This window comes from Exserohilum turcica (assembly GCF_000359705.1).
Source record: "Exserohilum turcica Et28A unplaced genomic scaffold SETTUscaffold_9, whole genome shotgun sequence".
Lineage (NCBI taxonomy): Eukaryota > Fungi > Ascomycota > Dothideomycetes > Pleosporales > Pleosporaceae > Exserohilum > Exserohilum turcicum.
The window spans coordinates 1,694,607-1,719,214 of NW_007360310.1; the positions used below are offsets into that span (position 1 = coordinate 1,694,607).

At 48.8% G+C, this 24,608-nt stretch overlaps 6 protein-coding genes across 6 annotated transcripts; 2 read left to right on the forward strand and 4 right to left on the reverse strand.

The window, feature by feature from the left end:
* Positions 1-498: 498 nt before the first annotated feature.
* Positions 499-1,620, reverse strand: SETTUDRAFT_24623 (uncharacterized protein; the record flags this gene model as incomplete). Its single annotated transcript, XM_008033022.1, has 1 exon — positions 499-1,620. The coding sequence occupies one exon, from the start codon at positions 1,618-1,620 to the stop codon at positions 499-501; it is 1,122 nt and encodes a 373-aa protein (XP_008031213.1).
* Positions 1,621-1,679: 59 nt separating this feature from the next.
* Positions 1,680-5,601, reverse strand: SETTUDRAFT_24624 (uncharacterized protein; the record flags this gene model as incomplete). The annotated part of the gene is made up of 4 exons (XM_008033023.1): positions 1,680-1,844; positions 4,190-4,322; positions 4,391-4,566; positions 4,609-5,601. 4 exons carry the CDS (start codon positions 5,599-5,601, stop codon positions 1,680-1,682), a joined length of 1,467 nt encoding a protein of 488 aa, XP_008031214.1.
* Positions 5,602-6,456: 855 nt separating this feature from the next.
* Positions 6,457-7,495, reverse strand: SETTUDRAFT_144375 (uncharacterized protein; the record flags this gene model as incomplete). The annotated part of the gene is made up of 2 exons (XM_008033452.1): positions 6,457-6,590; positions 6,646-7,495. The coding sequence occupies 2 exons, from the start codon at positions 7,493-7,495 to the stop codon at positions 6,457-6,459; spliced, it is 984 nt and encodes a 327-aa protein (XP_008031643.1).
* A 1,314-nt stretch (positions 7,496-8,809) lies between these two features.
* SETTUDRAFT_166464 (uncharacterized protein) lies at positions 8,810-9,905 on the forward strand. The gene has a single exon (XM_008033453.1). It carries the CDS (start codon positions 8,942-8,944, stop codon positions 9,875-9,877), a length of 936 nt encoding a protein of 311 aa, XP_008031644.1. The 5' UTR covers positions 8,810-8,941; the 3' UTR covers positions 9,878-9,905.
* Positions 9,906-10,815: 910 nt separating this feature from the next.
* SETTUDRAFT_100820 (uncharacterized protein) lies at positions 10,816-12,707 on the reverse strand (the record flags this gene model as incomplete). The annotated part of the gene is made up of 4 exons (XM_008033454.1): positions 10,816-11,928; positions 11,982-12,307; positions 12,360-12,439; positions 12,490-12,707. 4 exons carry the CDS (start codon positions 12,705-12,707, stop codon positions 10,816-10,818), a joined length of 1,737 nt encoding a protein of 578 aa, XP_008031645.1.
* A 1,078-nt stretch (positions 12,708-13,785) lies between these two features.
* On the forward strand, positions 13,786-22,618 carry SETTUDRAFT_158064 (uncharacterized protein; the record flags this gene model as incomplete). Its single annotated transcript, XM_008033455.1, has 3 exons — positions 13,786-14,356; positions 14,413-20,374; positions 20,428-22,618. The coding sequence occupies 3 exons, from the start codon at positions 13,786-13,788 to the stop codon at positions 22,616-22,618; spliced, it is 8,724 nt and encodes a 2,907-aa protein (XP_008031646.1).
* Between the last annotated feature and the right edge of the window lie 1,990 nt (positions 22,619-24,608).

Consider the following 24,608-nt stretch of genomic DNA (forward strand, 5'->3'; position numbering starts at 1 on the left):
ATAGTCTTTAGTAGTATTTTTTAGTAGTACTTAATAAGTTCCTGTTAGCAAGAACTTTTGACAGTCACCTCCGTAGAGTGAATAGGTCATCATTGAACATGATGCTTGCAGGTTTGTCCAGGATCCTCTGCATGCAGACATGGCTACCCCTGGAATATATCGTCATCTATATTGCATGCAAGTACCAAGTCAATTCCGATCTCTGGAATCCGAATGCTACCCAATCATCTTTATGAAACGCCAACAATACATTCAGCAGATAGGATAACTTGTTCATAAAACTTATTTTGATTGGCTGATGTAGAAGTACAAGAAGCTTTCAAGACCTATATCTCAGATGTTTTCTGCGGCAGATACTTTGCTGTTCCCGCTACTCACAGCTGATTGCCACGAGGCTATTATCTAAACATTACTATAATTTAATTCTACACCTACAAAATGCGGCTCTAGAAACGCTACGCGCGTTATAATACTGCCATGATGAAACAGCCAGTGCTCTCATGTGTCTAAAAAGCCCTGCATTACTTTTAACGTCATTCTCAGCGCAGACAGAGCATTTGCGCCACCATAATCCTCCATATTGAACTGGGCTTGGGCCCAGCTAGTCTCAATGCGCTTGGCATTGCTTACGGCGCCGAGCAAGCTCCTCGCGCGCTCGTCTTCGAAAAGGCCTAGATACACGTCCTGGGTGTCGGTAACCCGGAGATCGGCCGGCAGCCCTAGCATGCGCTCGATAACATCGAACTGGTGCAGTATAGCATGGATTAGGATCTTGGTCTGCAGGGTCCCCTGGGCGGCGGAGAGCCCAAGAAGCCGGAAGTCCAGGGGCTGCTGGCTGGGGCTTGTGCAGCTTGGTTCCAGGGACGCGGTGCTGCAGAGCCGCGTGCGGTGCGGGCTGAAGATTTTGTCGTAGATGGTTACGAGTTGGAGATATGCGGAGAGGAGGTTGATCAGGAAGACAAGACTGATCTTTGGCGTAGCACTGATGCCAGGCCCAGAGCCAACTCCTTGCCCTATAGGCTCTCCGGTTGGGTTTCCTCGGTCGAAGTCATTCCGTGTTGACACGTAAGATCGGATGACTGCGATAAACTCGGAGAGGTCGCCCAAGGCGCGCTCCAATGTAGTATTGATGCCATCACGGTCCCCTGTGCTGCCGTCCTCGGGTTTCGCATTGTATAGCCTCGGCGACCCTTGCGGCGTTGTACCAAGACACTCCTGCAGCCGCTTGGAAAGGTCTAGATTCAGGTTGCATAGTCGAGCGTTGCATTCCAAGATGTGGCTGTGCTGACCGTGTGAAGTAGTGTCCATGCATCCCACCTGCATGTGCCCAAACGAGTCTGGAAAGTCGGCACTACTGCCACTCCCGTCTATTTCGAATGTCGGTGGAGAATGAAAAGACGGGCTGTCGTTTGTGAGGAACCCTGACATTGCATCGTCATTCGAGAGGCCCCAGCTGTCTAGTCGAAGCGACCCTGCTTGACTCGAGAAGCGATCGGAAGCATCGTCCAGTGAAGAGGGCAGCGAGTCATATGAAATATCCATATTGGTGACGTAGCTGGTTGGTTGATATGTCGTTGATGTGTTCATCGGCGCTGTGACTATTGTGCTCGGTGTCGACATTGCAGGCGTACTGGCTACCGTCGAAGCGGGAAATTGTAGTCCATGGACTAGTTTTGGTCTCAATTCTGGTTGCCCTTGAGACTGCGTTGTTTGCTGAGCACCGTTGGGTCGTCTTGGGTAGCTGGTAATGCATCGTGCACCGAGTCGTTTACATCTGGTGCACGTTTCTGTGCCATCCACACTAGGCGGACATCGGAGCTTCTGAAGGCGGCATCGATCACAGGCTGATCGCTTAGAGGTTGGAAGAGGAGGCATTGAAATGGCTTGACAAGTCTTTGAATTGCTTGACTTTGGACGGTACAATATGTCCAGGGACTAGATCCGGCATGTGGGGGAAGGACAAATATAGTTTCTGTTTAGAATCACCGCCAAAAGGCTGAAGTGGACTGACATAGGTATGCAGATCATGATCTTCATGACAACGGCATATCTCTGCGACAAGATGGATGTCGAACACGCGGCAAAGGCCATTAGGCTCGGTCATAATCACTTACCGCGCTCTCCTGGTCACTCAGCATCGCCTACTAGAATCAATGAGGTGCATGGCTAGCAGGGATGACATTAGCAAGGAAGGTTCGCAGAACGTGATGACGCGCAGAAACTAGGGGTGCACAGCAACCAGGTGGCCAGGCGTAAGACATGTAAGCACCGGTGAGGGGAGGGGCTCAGTGCTCCTGTGGGACAAGTGAACTAGACTGGGGTATCTTCCATTTCCGCTGCCACTTCGGGGTTATACGGCTCGATCCAAGCTACCCCTTAAAATAGGGCTGAAAACGGCGGTGAAACTAGAGCTTTAGGGAATTGATCTTTGAGACCTACTAGCCCTTAATTCAACTTAGTGCTAATGCAAGCGCACTCACCTAAAGCTACGCAAGTGGCCCTACATGGTCTGGTGGTTAAGTATTCGAGGTGGAGCACTATTCGGGCCGGGGTTTGGTTTCAAGCTTAGCTGAAGCTGGTTTATTAATACGAAGCTTAGACAGCTTTTATCCAATTAAAAGCAATATAACTGCTTATAAAGAGTGTGGCTTTGCAGATTCCTCTAACGTAATTGGTGTTACAAAATCATCCCTGGGCACTAACCAGCACCCCTGCCAGTGCTCCACCTTGAATACTTAACCACCAGACCAAGTATTATGCTTCTCTAATTGGATCAAAATGCGGCTCCTCTGACATCAGCACTTTCTGAGGCACTGCTCCGGGCTGGAAGTCGGATTCAATCACGTGATGAGCTGAGTCCTGCACGTGACGGGCTGACTGAGCCGTCCCTTTGTCAAACTCGATTCTAATTCGCATAGCCCTGGATCCACTACTGGTACTACTTTGGATCTACAATGGAGGTGCCGCCACTACTCGGAAAACTGAACAGTCGTCGTCATCTCCTGAGGAAACGTAACATCCAACGTGTACCTCGCTGTATCCAGTGGCCGACTGCGAATGGAGACCTGACATCTGCTAGCAACCGGGGCTTCCTAGCCAGCCCATCTGGCCAATAATTATCTTACTCGTTTCGCAATGCCTACCTGTTGCAAACAATGCGACATCACTATAGGTGTAGATAACATAAGTGTACTGATAGATTCGGGCCGCGCTATTTAATAGACCCCTAGGAAACAGTACCCGAATCCTTATCAATATGTCACGTAGGTGGGTCATACTTATGTTCATTAGACTTCCTGGAAGCTGATGTGAAACGCTGCTGACTCTCAGCTGCACAGTCTTAGTTTCATCGACGACCTTTTAGAGCAGGCATTATGGATCGGAGAAGCATTTGGTCCTATGCAAACAATATTGGCTCAGTACTATAGTAGTTACGTGCTACGCCACTATAGACAAACCTGTCTCTGGTAGAGTGGCTGTGCGATAAGTGCTTGCCTCTGACTCTGCAGAATCGTCTGATGTGCTAGGACCTCGCCTGATGGGACATAGCGCCTTGAGGGAGGGGCATGTACTTGAAACAAGGCCCAAAGTCATGGCTACTATTATCACTTTATTATACCCCCACTTTGCTGCTGCGGTCTCAGTCGTGTAGTGAGCCACGACATAGTGTTCCCTACGGATGCCTTTCTTGTGGCATCTCGAGTATCCACAACGCTGATAAAATAGTTGTGGTTACGCGGGATCATCCATTGCCCGGCCTTTAATTTTGATTAAACTCTTGCCAATAATCTACTAAGACGAAAATCTTCCCCAATCCTATACTCCTATGCAAATCCCTACCAGAACTGCCCTCTCTTACCCAATTGTTGCGTAGTTGGAACTACTAGTAATTGCTTTCCAAGTTAGTTTGCACGGGGTGCTGAAACGTCACAATAAACTAGTAGACTACTGTTGTCTCTAAAACCTATGGGTACATTTGCCAAGCTCTTCAGTGTTACAGAACTTCGGGGATTTTGACATCCCTGGTCCAGGCATTACCGTGCTTCCTAGATATGCGAACAAATTAACAGGGTCTTAGCAGTCGATTCAGACAGCTTGAGCCATTTTAACCGAATACCCCGAACCATGAACCTAGTTTCCAAAACTAAACCTAAGAGGGCTGAGCTTATGCATTAGGACGTATCCTTACATTCAATGGTCCCCGGTCCCACACATTAAATGTCTTTTGCCGCTCTATCCATCCTTGGCTATCGTCCTCCAAGTCTAAATCGAAGTTGTAAATGATGTTAGCTAGGATGAGACGCATTTCCTGGTATGCGAGACTAGGTACTTGTCAGACGTTCGGCCACTACAGAACAGGGTACAAGTGCGAGCCACGAGGAGTACGTACTTCCTGCCAATGCAATTGCGCGGACCCACGCTGAATGCTTGGACGGCATCTAGTTTATCGAATTTTTCAGCCGCGTCTTTGGATCCTGACAAGAAGCGTTCCGGCCGGAACACCCACGGGTCTTTCCAGTTGTCTGTGCTGTGATTTACGGACCAGTGTTGGATCTCAACGAGAGTCTGGATACGTTAGCTGGTACAACCTCGGTTCAAAGTACTTACTCCTTCAGGAACGAAGTGTCCAGCGATTTTCGCACCTCCAGCCGGCACGACCCGAACTCCCCCAGCAGTGAGCGGAGGATAGCACCTCAAGGTTTCATTAAGAACCGCGAGTAGATAAGAACACTTCCCAACGGAAGCAATCGTAATCTCCTCCGAACTAGAGAAGCTGGAACGGATCTCATCCGTCAATCGACGGAGGACATGTGGATGCGAAAGCAGGAAGTAAGTTGCTCCAGAAAGTGTTGTGGCCGTCGTTTCCGACCCCGCAAGGAGCAGGACCACAGCATTGCGGCTCAGCTTTTCAAATGAGAGATTGAGTTGCTCTTGTTGTTTAGCAAGACCCTCGAAGAGGTCATTACGGCCTTTGCCCATTCCGAGCCGTGATACCAGCATACTGTTGGTGTACTCTTGAATCTTGCCAAGTGCAAGAAACCCGCCCAGGGCATGCAGCATTTGCACCACAATCCCAAGCCCACTGTAGCTCAGCGCTTGGATGATGGCATTAAACTTGACGGCTTTGAGAATATAGGCCACCCATGGGTGATACCCAGTCGTCTCGAGGCAATGAAAGGACTCTCCAAACACCAAGTCGCTCACCAAGTCAAAAGTGGTCCAATTGTACCACGCAGCAATATTCTGTACACTCTTACCACCTGAAACTTCATCTCTCAACCTCGATAACAGCAGCTTCACGTAATTTGCAATCAGCGGCTCCTGCGCACGCATCGAGGCGTCTGAGAATCCGTGTGCCAGAGCACGTCGAATCTTGGCGTGCTCTTCATGATCTGCATTGAGAATCGAGCTCGTCACACCCTTCACCGGTCGAAAGATTTGATCTGCTTTCGCCATCTCACCTCCTGGGCGGTATGCGTAGATATCCTTCCATGCTTGAGGATCTGTGAAGGAAAGGTGGTTTGGACTGATGCGGACGACGGGACCATACTTGGCGTGCAGCTGTTCAGTTCGGAATGCTTGCTGGCCACGGGCATGCATGTACGCCCATGGTAGCCGCGAAACGCGATGCGCAACAGGCCCAGGGAATCTTTTCAGAGGGTGTATAAACAGATTATATAGTATTGCTGCGATTTGGTAGAGTACTGCCTGTTGAGATAGGAAAACGTCTCGTTAGCAATGCACATGAATCAACACGTAGGTGCTTTAATGCAACATTTTCGCTCTCAACTGACCGAAATCAAGGCTATCCAGATGTACGAAACCCATTGTTGCAATGGTGCTTGGGATACGAAAACGTGTATTGCTGTAATCATTGCGGCGTTGTTGGCTTCGCCTATTGTGATCCTCTACACTGGGCTGTGGCTTGACCATCCGTGTAAGGATGACAAGAGATTTTAGCTAGCAGTTTCCAAAACAAAAGTCATATTCCCGCTGAGAATGCGAAGAACCGGTGAAACGAGTCCACTCGGGCATTCGGCCTTATGCCCAATCATACGTGGTTCCGATCAGACGGCCCCGTGCACTGGCTAACGCATTCAGGGTCAGCACTTGTGGACTAGCCCCATAGGGATTTGCATAAGATCGATAGACCGCTCAAAAGGTCGGTCTCCTTGTGTCGCAACGTAATTGCCATTACTATTTGTGATGGGCAAATCTCCGATCAAACTGCCAGTTGTCACGTGAATTGGAGCATGCATAACTCATCCTCAGTTTGGGCGTGGCCATGGAGCTCTGGTGCATATTTGGTTTCTGCGTGGTCAAAGTCATATGCATGTGAGGATGTAAGGGAGTGATCTGTGTGATGATCTAACATGAATGGCATTACTGAACCATCTAATTAAAACTTATTTCCAGAGCCACTTATCCACCCTATGCGGCGTCTCTGGTAAAAGGCTACAGATAATCCTTCACTTGATCCTCGCACCATTCCCAGAACTTTTGACATCCTCCAGTGCCCCCTTCTGCCTCGGTCTTGGTCGCCTGAACAATGTCTGCACGCAGTGGGTAGAATCTCCCAAAAGGAACGACTATTATAAGGGTTAGCGCCCTGAAAAAATGAGTAAGCCTTGGGGAGATGCTTACCCCAACTCCCAGAGTTCTCCAACGTGACCTCTGGGGACAATCCTGCCCATAGCTCTGTGCAAGCCCCCATGGGCGGCGGATAGCCCAGAACACGAGCGGCAATCTTCAATGTAGCGGGCTGATCTCTTGCGAGCTCCGAGGTAAGATTTCCGGGGTTAATAGGGAGACTGATGATTCCATCCCCCTTATGACGTCTGGCAAACTCAACGCCCTGTGCCCACGATCCACATTTGCTAATACCGTATCGGTCAGTGGGCGCCGTTGGGATATGATAATCAAGGTTGTCCAAGGAAATACCAACGGCCGGTTTGGCAAAGAGCTCGAGACCAAACGAGGACAGCCAGATGACACGGACAGAGCCGGATGGCGCCGTCTTGGCGGTTGAGACCAGCGTTGGAGTAAGCAGTTTTGTGAAGAGAAAGGTACCGACACAATTTACCCCAAGAGCCATTTCATAGCCCTGGACAGTCCTAGTGAGCGGGTCTGTCGCCATGAGTCCCGCATTGTTGAAGAGAACATTGAGCTTTTGTTCCCGAGCAAGGAAGTTCTCTGCTGCTGTTTTGACATGGTTGAGATCACTGAGGTCGAGGCTGAGAAAAATCAGTGACCCTTTTGATGTTGGTGCAGACGTTGCGATATCCTCTATGGCTGCCTCTGCCTTTTGCTCTGAACGTGCGGCAATGTAGACTTTGGCATTCTTCGCGTAAAGTATTCTAGCAAGCTCTTTTCCGATGCCAGTGTTAGAGCCTGTAACAATGTAAACGTGTCCCGTAAGATCTGAGACATTGGCGTCGGTGTATTGCGGCTTTGGGGGGAAAGTCTGCGTCCAGAAGCTTGACATTGAAGGCATGATGAATGTATTGAAAATTTGTATATAGCGCGAGGATACAAAAAAGAATTGATATGAAGTTGGTGTAATAATCGTGAGGGCGTTGGACACGGTTCCGGCTTGATCGTAGATAAAATCAGCCGTTGCAATGTGTTGTGTGGATTGACCAGTTCTGTCCGCAGAGCTGTGGGGATCCTGATCCTTGTTCAGCCGAATCCTAAACCTTCCGAAAACGAAAGTACCCCAGTTTTTTTCCCTTCCCCGTGCTTATTTCCACACCGTCTGCCGTTTGCCCATAATACCGAGACAGCCGATTGTGAACTGGGTCCGTCCTGCAGGTAGGGCCGGGCAGCAGCCAATCTCCGATCTGTCGATCAAATGGTTGCGGCTGAGCTATGCCATAAGTATCGCCGAATTGCCATGCACCGTGTCAGAGCTAATCTGTAGACGACTAGGGTCAGATCGTCCCATTCGTATCACAACGTGCGTCCGTCGGACTGGATCTACCAATCGGAGATCTTCGATCTCTGCAGATGTCGGCTCGTACCTCGTATTGTATCATATTCTCATGGCTGCGTGCGGTGGTGAGACTTGTCATTGTTCGAGCTGGTCTGGCCATTTCAGCTTAGTACAACTCCATACTAATACTAGTAAGGTGGTAGATGTTTGGACACCCTCTATAGTATGGGGAGCTATAACCTTTACTTGAAATTATTAAAACTTACTTACTCAAAGCAGAGTTGTGTCTGAAATTAGGGAGCATTGTAGATTTTGCACATGAATTTCACCATGCTCTGATGTGATGTAAAGCATGATGTAGGACGCTGCAAGAGGAAGGACCTCCTAGAATGATGCGCTGGGAAGATAGTTGCAACTCGAAATGATGCTGAATATTAAACCGTAATATATGGTAAAAACAGGGATTGCCTGCCTATTCAGTGTACTACGGATTGTAAAACAACCGTTGTATTGTCGAAGTTTTATTGTGAACCGAATGTACATTAGCCTTCGGATGGCTCTTCCGTGAGCAGGTCTATAACTTCAGTCCCTGGTACCCATTTGGTGGGCTAAAATCGTAAAAAGGAGTTTCCCGTATTAGTGTTCTTCCTTGCCCTTTGTTCCACGGACATACATCCGAATCCAAATTAGCCGGTCAAGGTTTGAGTCGCCTTCATCGTACATCCTTGCGTCTTTTTCTTGGAAAAAAAGCTTGGACGAACGCCACCCGAGGCAAAGGAAAATCGAACTTATCTATAAAAGTTACCATTATACGACCGATCCTTGTCATCACAACGCAAAATGGCCATCCCTGAAACCCAGACGGCACTAATACAAACTGGGGTTCCCCCGTCGGGCTCAACTCTTGGATTGAAGATTTCAAATACAGTCCAAATCCCTGAGCTCACAAGGCCAAATCAGGTGCTCATCCGCGTACTGGCTGTCGCTTTAAACCCCACCGACCACAAAATGGTTACCCATTTTCCCGTTCCTGGTAACCAAAGTGGCTGTGACTTCTGCGGCATAATTGAAAAAATCGCTTCAGGCAGCACAGAGACCACTTTTCCACCTGGGACAAGGGTCAGTGGGGGTACATTTCCCTACAGCCGGACCGAAGCCGAAAGTGGTGCATTTGCACAATGGATTGCTGTGGATTCTCAGTTGCTTCTAAAAGTGCCGGACAATATGAGCGATTTGGAAGGTGCCGCGTTGGGTGGCGTTGGATGGGGCACTGCCGGGCTTGCATTTTACGATTCTGAAGCATTGGCGCTTGATGGAACCCCTTCAAACCCTACCAGCACCAACGAGCCTATTTTGGTCTATGGTGGGGCTACGGCTACTGGAACCATGGCATGCCAACTCCTGAAGCTATCTGGATACGCCCCTATTGCCGTTACCTCGACTTCATCGGCCTCGCTGGCACTCAAGTACGGTGCAGTCGGTACTGCTATCTACACATCTCCAAACTGCGTACAGTCTATCAAGGAGATAGCAGGCGGAAAGCCTGTGAAGAAAGTCCTAGACTGCATCACGAGCGAAGAATCAGCAGCACATTCGTTCGCAGCAATAGCACGGACAGGTGGCAGATACGCCTGTCTTGAAGGATTTAACGAAGCTTTCCGAACACGGCAAACTATTCGCACCAAAGAGGTCATGGGATACGAAGGTTTGGGGGTTAAGATTGATCTAGGGCCTACACCATATTCTCGTGAGGCCAACCAAACGTTGTTTGATGTGACTGCGCGAGTGGCCGCAGAAATGCAGAAGCTAGTTGATGCTGGTCTGATCAAGACGCACCCGGTGAAGGAAGTTCCTGGAAAGTGGGAGGGGATAATTAAAGGGCTGGAGATGTTGCATCGGGGTGAGGTGCGTGGACAGAAATTGGTGGTCAGAATCAGTTCATAGTATGCCCTGATATTATTTACAATCTCTTACACGTATTACCGAAGCAAGAAATATTAATTTTGTATAAGTATGCAATGAATGAATTTTTCGTTTCAAAGGCACTTCTTCTCTTTTTCTTGTTGTACGGGATTTCCATCGAGAACAGAAGAGGGCATGATGAAGTGCAATAAACTACATGCCAATCTTCGGATTAAGTGCATTTCACATATTCATTGAAGAAAGAGCATAACAACCAGATTTTTTCCACAGCAAAAGATACAGTTTTTTTGGAAATCTTGCAATACTCCATCTGCCCTCAAATGGCGGATCAAAACCTGTCTACTGTACTGTTGCAGTATCACATCGTAACTCATAGAATATTGAAAGAAGGAATATGCTGATACTTCATGTTAGTCTCACAAATAGATTCAGCAGAATTAATGACAGAGACGAATTGTTCGGCGTTGGGCAACCGGAGCCTTGTTATCGTCAAATACCAAAAGATCTCCTTGTTTTCCTTTCCATGCACCCTGGAACGTGACTTGAGGGTCCCTTCCGACAGTTTTATCTGTGCAAGCAGAATGATAAAGCTTCTGCAGATGGAGCACGCACAATTTAATATGAATACACAAATCAGGAAAAAAGCACTGTTGTGAGTCTCGAGCTTTGCGCGTCATGCCGCAGAAGAGATTTTAAGAAGGGAAGTTTAGAATGATACGTACATACACACGTGTATAAGCAAGACTGACGGTACTGTCATCAATTCAAGTATTTCTGAATGAATAAATGTGGTTTATTTGTAACTTCAAGCTACCTATTAAAACTATAAGAGGATTTTGGAATAATGCATTGTCCAATTTGGAGATGCTCTATAAGGATAAGCACCTATGATATTGTGCTATGGATGGGGGACGGATTTGTATTCGCTGGTCCGTCAGTACATGTAAGGTTGAAAGCACTCAATCCTTATGTTCTGGCTTCTCCTGAATCTCCACCGCCTTTTCTTGGTTCGCCTCCAGATCATCTTGGTTCTCAGCTGGCTTCTGTTCGGTCTTTACCGACTTCCACGGCATGAACAAGCTGCCAACAATTGACAAAGCTGCCATGCATGCGGCAACCAAAAACGTCTTTGTCAAGGCCTTGTTATAAGCTAAGATGACACCGGGTAATAAATCCTTGGACAGTGTGTTGCGAAGATTGGTCGCACCTGCGTTTAGGACAATTGCTGGGTTCAACGACGGTAGGCGCTCGCGGATATCTTGAGCAAGTTCATTGGAGAACACAGACTGAGCGATGCTCACAAAGACAGCGCCACCCAGTGTCTGGAGAAGCATAACGGCAGATGTTCCTATGGGCACATCTTTTGTGTCTAAAGCTGCCTGAACGGCCACCAAAGGCTGTCGAGAGCCCATGCCATAACCTAGACTAAAAAGAATCTGGTAGCCTATCCAGGCTGTGCTGCTGGTGTGGACTTCCCAGGTTGAGATCATGCCCGCCCCAATTGACATGAGGACCGTTGCAACGATCATAAAAGGTGTGTAGTAGCCAACCTTGGTGACCATTCCGCCAGCGAAGATCGACGTTAGGATGGTCGTGATGAGCATAGGCAAGTTGTGGACACCTGAGCCAACAGCCGAAGTACCCTGTACGGCTTGGAACCAAAGGGGGACGTAGTACATCATGAGAAAGAAGGTCGCACCGGCGCAAAAGCCGTACCAGCATCCAGTCCATATTGATCGATTGGAAATGATCCGGAAAGGCACAGTCGCATTGTCCTTTTGCTTGTATTGGACATAGCAGAAAGCCAGTATCAGGAATCCGAACACCAGTAAGAGCCCAACGACAGGACCACTACCCCAGCTGTATTTGGTACCTCCCCACTGCAGTGCTAGCAGAAGAGCGATGATGGCAGGTAGGAAAAGCGCTGTTCCAACGGGATCGAAGGACATGATCAGATCGTGTATACTGTCATGGTGTGGTAGCTCCTGTTTTGGGCTCTTGAAGAAGAATAAAATAACCACCACAGTGATCGCTCCAACGGGCAAGTTGATATAGAAACACAGTCTCCATGTCTAGAATAATATTAGCGAGTAGAATACAAAAGTCTGGAGGATCCATTACATACCACCTTGTCCGTGAATACACCTCCTAGTAGAGGACCCGCGATAGATGCAATGCCATACATACCCCCAACCAGGCCTATGTAGGTTGGCCTTTTGACAAGGGGAGTGCTGTATCCCAGGATAAGAAGAGCGCCAGAAAATATCCCCGCAGAGCCAATGCCAGCAATTGCCCTGCCAATAATCAAAGCAGTCGAGGTGGGTGCGGCACCGCAAATCACACTACCAATCTCAAAGATGGCAATGGATGTTAGGAATACCCATTTGATGTTCCAGTTCGTATAAAACTTTCCAAAGAGGAGTTGCAGCGCGGCCGTTGTAAGAAGGTAGGCTATATTGTGGGAATGAGCGGCGTCTTACTTGATGGAGTGCGGATTACTTACAGCTTCCATACCAGCCAACATCATCAAGGCTGTGAAACTCATCGGTAATCTTTGGAATAGCGGTTGTGATGATAGAATTGCTTTGGAAAAATGTTAGTGATAACTTTCCCTATGACAAATGCAGACGAACTCAAGAGCCAGCAGAAAGACCGCGAGGCACAGTGCCAATATGATGAGACCCAACTTTAGGCCCTCAGGATATTGCTTCTCATCATCCTGCGCCCCGGCTTCTCTTTCTTCAATCTGTAGCGTTGCGCTACTGTTGGAGCTATCTTCCTGCAGTGCATCTTCTTTGGAAGAGGGAATATGGCCTTCCAAGCCTTCTTCACGCACTTGGTCGGTCGACATGGTGAGCAGGGGTTCGTGATGTGTCGTAAAGATGATGAGTAAATGGCGCACTGAGACTCTCACCTCCTAACGAACGAATGGAGCTGTCTGATTTTTTTTCGATAAAGGAGAGGATTATTCTTCCAACGACTTTCCGGAAGAGATGCAAAGGAGTTCGCCAGCCACTGGACAGAGGCCCCGACCGATTAGGCCGGCGATTACATCCAATCGGAGCGCGCATAACCTGTCGCACGGCTTGTTAGCAGCACATCATGCTGCGGTATTATTATGAAAGTGGGACACTATCGAACAGGTTACTGAAGATTCAATACCGTAATACTAAATTAGTTACGTGCACCGAAGAGGTCAGCATCTGTTCCGGTCACATGCGATCTTAAACGTAGGAGAATACTGCTTTAGGAGAAAGCGGTATGGATGTCAGATCGTGGGACATCTTAGAGAGCGCCAAGTGATGATCCAACAGGCAAATGCCATCCTCGTTGTCGCTGGGCTCCTGGGAATGCATTGGTGGTGTTCGTTAGTGTCCTGCAATCGGATACGGATTCGGCTGGCTGTGATTCGGTCCGAACTCGGACGGACCCGTTTCACCCTCAAACTACGATTTTCAAGACCATGCACGGTCGCATATTGTATTATTCGGTCGGAGCTTAGTGTAGTTCGCGGAATGAAGTGCTTAGTGTTGGAAGTAGTAGCGTTACTATCACAAGATCTTTTGATGTATTAAACAGGTTCACTATCCTCGTGGAGATTTGCATCAAGTCTACACGACTATCCACTTTCAACAGTGTCGCATCGAGATTCAGCCTACTCCTTTGTGAGGACCGCGACGAGAACTTCTCCCAAATTCCAATTTGATTCGTAATTCTAGAAGACACCTAAAAACAGTCTATAGAGGGGCACCTTCGTTTGTTCGACATTGTAGCAAGCACATCCAGAAAGGCACGCTTTTCGTTCCACAAGTTGGTTATTTATCACACTCACTACACTATACCGGAGAATTGACAGGTGAGGAATCGGAATTCCGAACACAGAAATGATCTAATGCTAATGGGTTCACCAGCACAAGCTATTAAATACCATGGCTCCCACACAGAACGAACCGATTGCTATTGTGGGCAGTGCCTGCCGCTTTGCAGGAGACGCCACTTCCCCGTCCAAGCTTTGGGAAGTCTTGAAGGATCCCAAGGATCTACTCCAGGAGATACCTAAAAGTCGTTTTAATACGGACGCGTTTTACCACTCTGATGGATCATACCCTGGCCACAGCAATGTTAAGAATGCATATCTTCTCAATGAGGACTTGGCTGCATTCGACTCCGAGTTTTTTGGAATTAAAGCTGCGGAAGCGAAAGCTATGGACCCCCAGCAGCGGTTGTTAATGGAAACAACTTACGAGGCCCTTGAGGCAGCTGGTATGCCCAGTGCTGCCTTGAAGGGTAGCGACACGGCCGTATACGTCGGTGTAATGTTTAATGATTATGCCTGCATGTTGCTTCGGGACTTCCAAGAGATCCCGACTTACTATGCCACCGGTACTGGATCAAGTATCTTATCCAATAGGATTTCTTACTTTTTCGACTGGCATGGGCCTTCCGTGACTGTTGACACGGCCTGCTCGTCCAGTTTAGTTGCCGTTCACATGGCAGTCCGTAAGTGCTAGCGCCTGGATAGAATATTAATGAAGTCGTGCTAATCATACTTGCAGAGGCACTGAGAGCTGGTGACTCTCGGATGGCTGTAGCATGCGGATCTAATGTTATCCTAGATCCCATGAACTTCGTCATCGAGAGCAAGTTGAAGATGTTGTCCCCAGACGGCCGCAGTCGAATGTGGGATTCAGGGGCAAATGGATATGCCCGTGGAGAAGGTGTTGCGACACTCGTCCTGAAGACTCTTAGCGCTGCTTTGGCAGACGGCGATCACATTGAGTGTATCATCCGGGAGACTGGCCTGAACCAAGATGGTGCCACTGGTGGTATCACGATGCCCAGCTCAGTCGCACAAGAGGCGCTTATTCGCAGTACCTATGCCAAGGCTGGCCTTGACCTTCTCTCTGCAAAGGACCGACCACAATACTTTGAGGCTCACGGCACCGGTACGCCTGCTGGTGACCCCATAGAAGCCGAAGCCGTCTACAGAGCATTCTGGGGTGGAGATGCTAGCGATAAAGGCCTTGAGCTCAATGGTGGAAACCCACTGTATGTGGGATCTATCAAGACAGTCCTCGGTCATACCGAAGGCACTGCAGGTGTGGCCGCCATCCTCAAGGCCTCGCTTTCTCTACGCAACGGCACGATACCACCCAACCTTTTATTCGAGAATCTGAGCGAGCGAGTCGCTCCATTTTACAAGAACCTCGAAATTCTCAAAGCTCCAAAGGCATGGCCTTCCGTTGCAGACGCACCCAGGAGAGCCAGTGTGAACAGCTTCGGTTTCGGTGGCGCAAATGCTCACGCCATTCTTGAGCACTATACCGAGCCCTCGAGCGCTTCTACTCTGAGCTCCAGCGAGGATGCTGGCATCTTCACGCCCTTTGTCTTTTCAGCATTCTCTGATCAGTCACTTCGTGCCACCCTGTCCGCATATAAGGATTACCTGTCAAGCCACCCAGAGACTAGTATGCGAGACTTGGCATGGACACTGCGAGAGCGCCGCTCCCTGTTTCCCTACAGGTGCTACTTTGCTGCTTCTTCTCTGCAGGATCTCCAAAATCAAATCTCAGCCAAGCTCGAGGGTGATTCTACCAGTGTTGGCATCAAATCTTCTTCTGCTACCAAGAGTGGGGCTGCTAAGATCCTTGGAATTTTCACTGGCCAGGGTGCTCAGTATGCTCGCATGGGCGCTGAGTTGATCGAGAAGTCATCCACTGCTAGAGAGATAATCGAAAGACTAGAGGCAGACCTTGCAAAACTTCATGACGGGCCAAAGTGGTCTCTAAAGTCTGAGATCCTCGCGGCCGCCTCTTCGTCGCGAGTCAACGAGGCCGAACTCTCGCAGCCGCTCTGCACTGCTCTACAAATCCTCCTTATCGACATGCTGGGTCTGGCTGGTGTTCATTTTGACGCAGCTGTTGGTCACTCCTCTGGAGAAATCGCTGCTGCCTATGCGTCTGGTTATCTTACCGCTCGCGATGCCCTCTATGTCGCGTACTATCGTGGCCTGCACGTCCAGGCCGCATGTAGCCCTAACGGTGCTGATATCAAGGGTGCTATGGTTGCTGTTGGCAGCTCTCTCGAAGACATGACTGAGCTGTGCAATGATCTTGATTTTAAGGGACGTTTGTCTGTCGCTGCAAGCAACTCTTCTACCAGCGTCACTGTTTCTGGAGATGAAGATGCGATATCCGAATTGCAACTTATCCTCGAGGATGAAAAGAAGTTCAACAGGCGCCTCAAGGTCGACAAGGCATACCACTCAAAGCACATGCTTCCCTGCTATGAGCCTTACGTTGCATCCCTTAGGCAATGTGGCGTCAAGGTGCAGACCCCCAGCTCCTCATGCATGTGGATCTCTAGCGTATACAACCAACCCGTCGACTCTTCGATGGAGCTGGCTGATACATACTGGGCTGAGAATATGACAAAACCTGTGTTATTCGCCGAGGCGCTCAGCACTGCTCTGGGAGCCGGCAATTTCGATCTTGCACTGGAGGTCGGAGCTTCTCCTGCGCTCAAGGGTCCTGCGACTCAGACTATTCAAGATACCCTGGAGAAGGAGATTCCATACTCTGGAATTCTTGCGCGTGGATCCTGCGCTATTGAAGCAAGTGCTACAGGATTTGGTTTCTTGTGGTCGCATCTTGACAAGACCAGTGTCACCCTTGATGCCTATGAGCGTGGCATGACGAGTAACGGCGATAAGTTCAGCGTAGTCAAAGGACTCCCGACATACCAGTGGAATCACACGAACAAGTATTGGCACGAATCACGAACCTCGCGCAAGATGCGTCTGCGACAACACCCTGTCCATTCGCTGCTCGGCGATGTGACCACGGATTCCGCACCCCATCACATGAGCTGGAGGAACTTGCTTCTCGAGAGCCAGATGGAGTGGGTTTCGGGGCACAAGGTCCAGTCTCAGACTGTCTTCCCCGCTGCAGGCTACCTGACTACCGCACTAGAGGCTTCGCGATTCGTTGCTGAGGCTGCAGGCAAGAACATCCGCCTCATAGAAGTCAAGGACTTTGTGATTCACCAAGCATTGTTCTTCAGTCCAGATGACACTGGTATCGAGGTCGTTACGTCACTCGCAGATATCACAGTCGACAAGCAGGATCGTGTTTGGGCCAAGTTCACATATTCAGCTGCCATGGACGCAAATGCCGAAGACTTGACACTAGTCGCAAGTGCTAACCTTGAGGTCCAGTTGGGAGAAGCGTCTACCACTCTCCTCCCAGCTCGCAAGCCCGCTCCAACTCACGTCATCGACGTCGAGCCAGAGAGATTCTATTCCGCACTTGCGGAATTGGGCTACGAGTTCAGTGGTCCCTTCCGCTCCTTGTCTGCACTCCAAAGGAAGCATTACCAAGCGACCTGTGTCATGAAGATGCGGTCCACAGAGGAGGATACCGGCTCTCTGCTCATCCACCCTGCCGAGCTTGACGCCGCCCTGCAATCCATCATTCTTGCGTACAGCTACCCATACGATGAGCAACTTCGTAGCCTGCACCTGCCAACCACTATCAAGCACATTCGAGTCAACCCCAGCCTTCTTGGTGCCGTCCGCACCCAAGATGAGTTCTTCCCTGTGGATTCGACCATCTCCCCTCGACAGCCAGGGCAGCGGGGCATTTTGGGTCATGTCGACATCTACCCAGAAAATGGCTTGAATGCAGTTATTCAAGTCCAAGGAGCTACTTTCATTCCCCTCGGTGGTGGAGCAACCGAAGAGGACCGCAGGGTCTTCTCGCGTGTCCATTGGGTCAATAGCCATCTGGATGGTATCGAGGCTGGCAAAGAAATTCCTCTTACTGAGAGCCACCGTGATACCGTCCGGCTGCTCGAACGAATTGCCACCTTTTACTTGCGCAAGTTTCACAGGGAGGTTCCTGCGGACCACCCTATGAGGCAGGAGTTCACAACCAAGTGGTACCTCAACTATGCCAAATACATTACCGAGATGGTAGAGTCAGGTCAGCACAAGTGGGCCCGGAAGGAGTGGCTGCAAGACACCCTCGAGGATATCATGGAAGCTAGCAGGCCCTTCATGCACCTCCCCGATATCGAAATTATGCACATCACCGGACAGCAAATGCCACGTGTATTCAACGGCGAGACTACTATCCTGGAGCAGTTCCGTGCTACCGATATCCTCGATCGCTACTATGCTGGTGGCTTTGGATTGAGGGAGTCTGGTCAATGGGTGAGCAGAACGGTTAAGCAACTGACCAGCCGCTTCCCCCACATGAACATACTGGAGATTGGTGCTGGAACTGGTGGAGCTACCAAGGCCATTTTCCGCGAGATCGACAACAGCTTCAAGTCCTACACGTACACCGACATATCTGCTGCCTTCTTCGAGAATGCTGCCGCCAACTTCCCTCAGTACCGAGACCGCATGGTCTTCAAGACTTTCGATGCGGAAAGGGACCCTGTATCACAAGGATTCGTTGAGGGTACTTATGATTTGATTGTTGCCTTCTTTGTCATCCACGCTACGAGTGATTTGGAACGCGCCCTCCGCCATATCCGCAAGATGCTCAGGCCAGGTGGTTTCCTCGTTGTCGGCGAAGGTCAGGAAGGTATGAATGGTGTTGCCAGCAGTGGCTTCATCTTCGGTACCCTAGAGGGCTGGTGGCTCGGAAGCGATACAGGCCGTGTCCTGTCTCCTCATGTGTCTCCACAAGAGTGGGATGAATTGCTGAGAAAGACTGGCTTCTCTGGCGTTGACTCTTGCCCTCGTAAAGACTTTGAAGACGTCCTGAATGTTTTCCACTTCGCTTCTCAGGCTATGGACGAGGAGGTTGAGTACTTCCGCCAACCATTGACTGCGTCCCGTCGTGCAGCTCCGATCAAGAAGCTGGTCCTCGTTGGTGGGCAGACTGATAGAAGCGCACATCTCGTCAAGGGTGTTGAGTCCCTTGTCCGCGAACATGCGGAGCAGGTCTATTGCTACAAGTCGCTCTTGGATGTGAACCACGACATCATTGACAAGGACACCACAGTGGCCAGTTTTACAGAGCTTGACGAGCCAGTCTTCAAGAACGTCACACCAAGCACATTTGATGCGTTCAAGAACATGTTCCAGTCAGACAAGAACTTGCTCTGGGTAACCTCTGGCCGCCGCGATGATGAGCCATACTCCAACATGACTGTTGGATTTGGCCGTGTAGCCACTCACGAGAACCCTGGTCTGCGCCTCCAGCAGCTTGACATTGCCGATGTCTCAAACACGACTCCTGAGTCCGTCGCTGAGATACTTCTGCGCTTCCATGCCGACAAGTCGAAGACCGAAGAGCTCTTGTGGTATACCGAACCTGAGATTGCTGTCGATGAAGAGAACCGTCAGCTTGTGGCGCGTCTTCGTCCAATTACGAAGCTCAACGATCGCTACAATTCTGCGCGTCGCCAGATTGTACAAGATAGAGATGTTAGCCAAGTGCCCGTCAGTGTGCAGCACACACAGAACGGCTATACGATCATGGAGCAGTCTGACTATGAACTTTCAGTCAAGGAGCATGAGAGCAGTGAGGAACTCACTGAGCTTCATGTTTCGCATGCGATATTGTCAGCACTGAAAACTCCAGCAGGTTACAAGTTCCTTGTTCTTGGAACTCAACCTGAAACGTGCAAGCAGTATCTCGCTCTTGTCCCACGTCTCTCCTCCGTTCTCAAGGTTCCAGTTGCATCAATTGTTTCCACTGAGGATCTTGGAGTCTCCAACGATGTGATTCTCACCGCTACTGCTGCTCAAATCCTAGCGTCAGCAGCTGTTAGCTCGTTGTTCAGCGGACAAACACTACTTGCCCACAACGTCTCAAAGCAAGTCGCAGCAGCGATCTCGACTGAAGCATCAGCAAAAGACGTGAATGTCGTCTACACCACAGACTCCAAGGACTCAAGCGAAGATTCATGGATTCAGCTTCCCCAATATGTCAGTGGACGTGACCTTGATGAACTGTTGCTTGTGAAGCCATCTGTTTTCATCGGTCTCTCTGGTGGAGACGCATATGTGCTGGAAAATGAGGCTACGTTGATCTCCACCCTGCCAGAGGATTGCCAGAAAATGACGGCCAGCACCCTGTTCGCTTCGACTGCTTCAGATGACAACAAAGGTACCACATCAATCGTTGCCCATCTGCTTCAGCGCGCTGTGGCGAATGTCCATCAGACTATTAAGAAGCAGGAACCACAACCTGTTGCAACCATTACCCTTCGCGATGTCACTGAAGGCGATGCACTGCTTAATCCACTGTCGGTGTTGGAATGGAACGCAGTGTCAAACTTGCCTGTTCACGCCGCTCGCCTCGATAATAGGCCGATGTTTAAGAGTACTAACGCAACATACTGGATTGTTGGTATGGCTGGTGCCTTAGGTATCTCACTTTGCGACTGGATGATTAGTGCTGGAGCACGCAATCTCGTTATTACCAGCAGAAACCCTAAGGTTGAGGCAGAATGGATTGCGGCTCATAAGAAAAGAGGCGCGACTGTTACAATTCTTCCTTGGTAAGTTCCACGGCCTGATTTTATTTTTAACAACAGTTTACTAACTTGTGCAGCGATGTCACCAACGAGATGGCTTTGAAGTCTGTCCACCAGATGATCTGCAGAAGTCTCCCACCCATCGTCGGAGTAATGAACGGTGCCATGGTTCTCCGTGACGTGTCGATTCGTAATATGTCATACTCCGAACTCATCGATGTCACACGCCCGAAGGTTCTAGGAAGTATCTACCTCGACCGCGTATTCTATAACACAGACCTGGACTTCTTCCTCCTAATCTCCTCTATCAACTGTGTTATTGGTAACCTCGGCCAAGCCAACTACGCAGCAGCAAACACATTCATGTGCAGTCTCGCTGCGCAACGCCGAAAGCGTGGTCTCCGGGCCGCCGCTATGAACGGCGGAGCTATCATGGGCGCAGGTTACATGGAGCGCGAGTCTCGTAGGGAGCTGGATCTTATTGTCCAGAAACTTCACATGATGCGCATGTCGGAAGAAGACTGGAACCAGTCCATTTGTGAAGGCATCGACGCCACTCGTCTCGACTCTATTGCCGGTGCAGAGCTTACTACGGGTCTTTCGGACGTGCCCTACGACACGCCGAATGCCCCTTACTGGTTCCTGAACCCCATGTTCTCGTCGTTCATTGTCCACCAAAACGCAGAGACTCTGGTCAAGAGCGAGGGCAAGGCAACCGCGTCCATCCTGGAGCTTCTGCAAGTTTGCGCAACAAAGGATGACGCTCGCAAGGTCATTGAGAAGGCGTTCACAGCTCAGCTGCGCCATGCTCTTCAAATGAACATGTCTGATGAAGATCTCTTGGTCGCACGCAGTGTGGAGATTGGTCTTGACTCTCTTGTCTCTGTCGACATCCGAACGTGGTTCCTCAAGAACATTCAAGTTAGCATCCCGGTGCTGAAGATCATGGGCGACGAAACCATGTCGAACATTGTGCAATATGCGGTTGACAATGTTCCTCCGGAGTTGATGCCCCTATGCCACCCTATTATCATTACTGAGGAGAGCAGCAGTGACGACGGCAGTACTGGTATGGACAACTCAAGTGACGAGGGCATTCCCATGACTCGCAGTGCCTCTCAGATCCCAACGGCATCAACCACACCACTTCCGGAGCGAGCCTTTGGAGCCGACAATATCCTCAAGCTGTCGAACAACGGCACCATTGACTGGGAGGCCGAGGCGCGTCCTCCACGTGACTTGGTTCAGGTCTCAAGCATCTCCGGACCGAGTCCAGTCACACCACCCAAGGTGGTTGTTCTTACTGGATCGAGTGGTCTCCTGGGTCACCACCTGCTAGACTACCTGCTGGAATGCCCATCAGTCACAAAAGTTTACTGCCCTGCCGTCCGCCGCCTATCTAATAAGTTAGCCAAAAATGAGCTTCGCACCGACGAGCGTGTCGAGTACTTCGAAGGCCAGCTCGCCGATCCACTTCTTGGTCTCTCACTCGAGAAGTCTGCTGAGATATTCGCCAAAGCTGACGTGGTAATCCACAATGGAGCTGACACCTCTCATCTCAAGTACTTCCAAGATCTCCGTCACTCCAACGTAGGATCCACGCAGACTCTGATTCGACTGTGTCTACCTCGCCGCATCCCGATCCACTACGTATCATCTGCCGGTCTCGCAGTCTTGTTCAAGGGACCAGCCTTCCCACCTGTTCGCATGACAGGCCGCGAGCACTCTTACCCAACCACCGACGGTGTCTTCGGCTACATGAGCAGCAAGTGGACTAACGAGCGTCTCCTGGAGCAAGTCCATGACCTATACGGCCTCCCAGTCTGCATTCACCGTCCCTCGACCATTCTGCGCGAGGGCTCTGATGCGACTGGCATGCGTGCTCAACTCGACTGGGTAAACGCCCTCCTTCAATGGTCCCGCGCCATCGAAGCTGTTCCCGAAGTCAAGAACAACACTGGTGCTCTGGACCTGGTACGCATCAGCACTGCATGCGAGTCCATTCTTTCACGCGTATTGGATGGAAGCGAGAAGGCGAAGAAGGAGGTCAGATACGCACATCAGGTTGGCGATATTGTTCTTCCGATGAACAACCTCAAAGAAATTGGACGGGAAGAAGGCAAAGAGTTTGCCGTGTTGCCTATGGGAGAGTGGTTGTCGAAGGCGGTTGCTGCGGGCTTGCACCCTGCAATTGCGACATTGGTTGAGATGATGGATGCGCCCGGAGCACCGGATTATCCAAGGATCTTGAGGGAGGCGGAAGTCTAGATGATATCTGTTCCGCGAGTTTACATTTGAACACAAAAGTTGAGTTAAGATAGATTGTTTATTTGCTTTTGTATTAGTCTGTTTGCTTTTAGTTACGTATATAGATTTAATTACCATTTGAGAATTCTTATTCATGATTATTCGGTATTCATAGGTATTTGTTCTACGAATATAGTTACTACCCTAAGATCTTGATCAAATGTTTGACATCCTGCGCTCCTTTGACATTGAGCCATTATAATGTCTCTGCTTCTCAAAGAGCTCCCTAAGAGTATCAATGAAGAAACTTCTCAAGGCTTAGTAGAAATACAGAGACGTGTATCTGACACACCTTGTTGGATGATGTCATCATCGTGCCTCCTTCATCTGAGATGGGAGTAAGCTACATTAGTTTCAGCGTAAGATATAGTAGCTGTGGCCACTTTTGAAAGCTCATTGCCCTCCACAAGACAGTCACGACCGTATCTCAGTACAGCACACACCAAGAAATTGATGAGAAGAGCGTGGAAAGAAACGAGGGATAGATAGCCGTCATACTCATATATGTATTCAACCGAACGAAAATATGTGGCGATGGACAGGTAATTCTTCTGCCACATAAAGTTACACAAAATATAACGTGTTGCCATATAGTGATGTCGACTAGATGCTGTAATTAGGTGGGTCTAATACAGAGGGGTGACAGTAAAAAAACGTGATAGAAAAAACGCTAGTTTTAAATCTAATATATCTGTCAGATAAGTGGCAGAATCCGGGTGCGGACTCGAGCACCAGGATTCTGTGATCCCAACCAATCAGGGCTGATCGCCAAGACCTAACCCTAGGCGAGGCTGATACTTAGCGGCCTACCTAATACAAAAAGCAATAGCGATAGCTCTCATAAGGGGCGCGCCCTCGCGCCCCTACAGACGACAGAACACACAACAACTCAATACACTCAGTTTCTATACTTAAGTTTATCACAGTCTTTTATCACAGTGACCCAAAAACAGTCCTTGATCAGAAACCCCTCACAGTCTGACAATATCTTAGCTAATAAAATGGCTAAAAATAAGTAAAGTAGTAATTTAAAAAGTTAAGATCTAGTAGTTTAGCATAGTAGACTTACTTTTTACTTAGTAATTGGCTAGATATAGAAATATATATAAAAATATAGAGAAAGAAAATTTATATAATATATATTTTTATAGGTGAGAGAGGCCTAACTAACAAGTATGCATTCACCTATTATATAGAAGAAGAAAGATATAGAAAAGAACTATCTAAAGGGCCCTCCTTTTATAGTTATTACTGGTACAAACACTTAGACCTTTAGTCTTCTTTCTTACTTAAGCTTATTTATACGTAGCTAACTACGTTATTTAGTTACGTAACTAAAGTTATATAATTTACTACTATATAACCTATAGGTTATACCTCTCTAGCGTAGCCCTTTATAATACTCCCCTTCTTCACCTTGTCTAATATCACGTGCGTATTCTTTAGTCTTCTTTTCCTTTCTCTCTATCTATTTACTATTACATATTTGGCGTCTTATATAGTTGAAGTAAAGGCAAATAGTAAAGGTAAGAGAGAGTTAGGCAATAGTGCTATATAGCAAACGCTGTCTAGCGAGCATAAATACTCTTCTTCCTCTACCTACTGCTTATTTCCTCTATCCCTTTAGCTTTAACTTTTCTCTTATTATAGTTACTTCCTTAAGTCTTTTTATATAATAGCTAATTATAGGATATAAGCTAATAGCTAGGTTAACGCCTTACGTTTCTACATAAATAGTGAAGTTAACAACACTATTAAGTAAGCAACTACTTAGATCTTTAACGTTGCTTATTAGTTGCTTACTTATACAACGCTAGGTGTAACGGGCTAAACGCCCTTCGCCTCCCATACTCGTCTACGACCTCGTTTACTCCACCTGCCCGGCCTGATTGTTACCCTAGCAACCAGCATTGTATATAGATAGCTACGTAGCCGAGAGCTTAGCTCTCTA

Bases quoted from the DNA above. Each gene is read 5' to 3' on its own strand.
- SETTUDRAFT_166464 (XM_008033453.1), top strand. From the start codon at position 8,942: ATGGTTACCCATTTTCCCGTTCCTGGTAACCAAAGTGGCTGTGACTTC.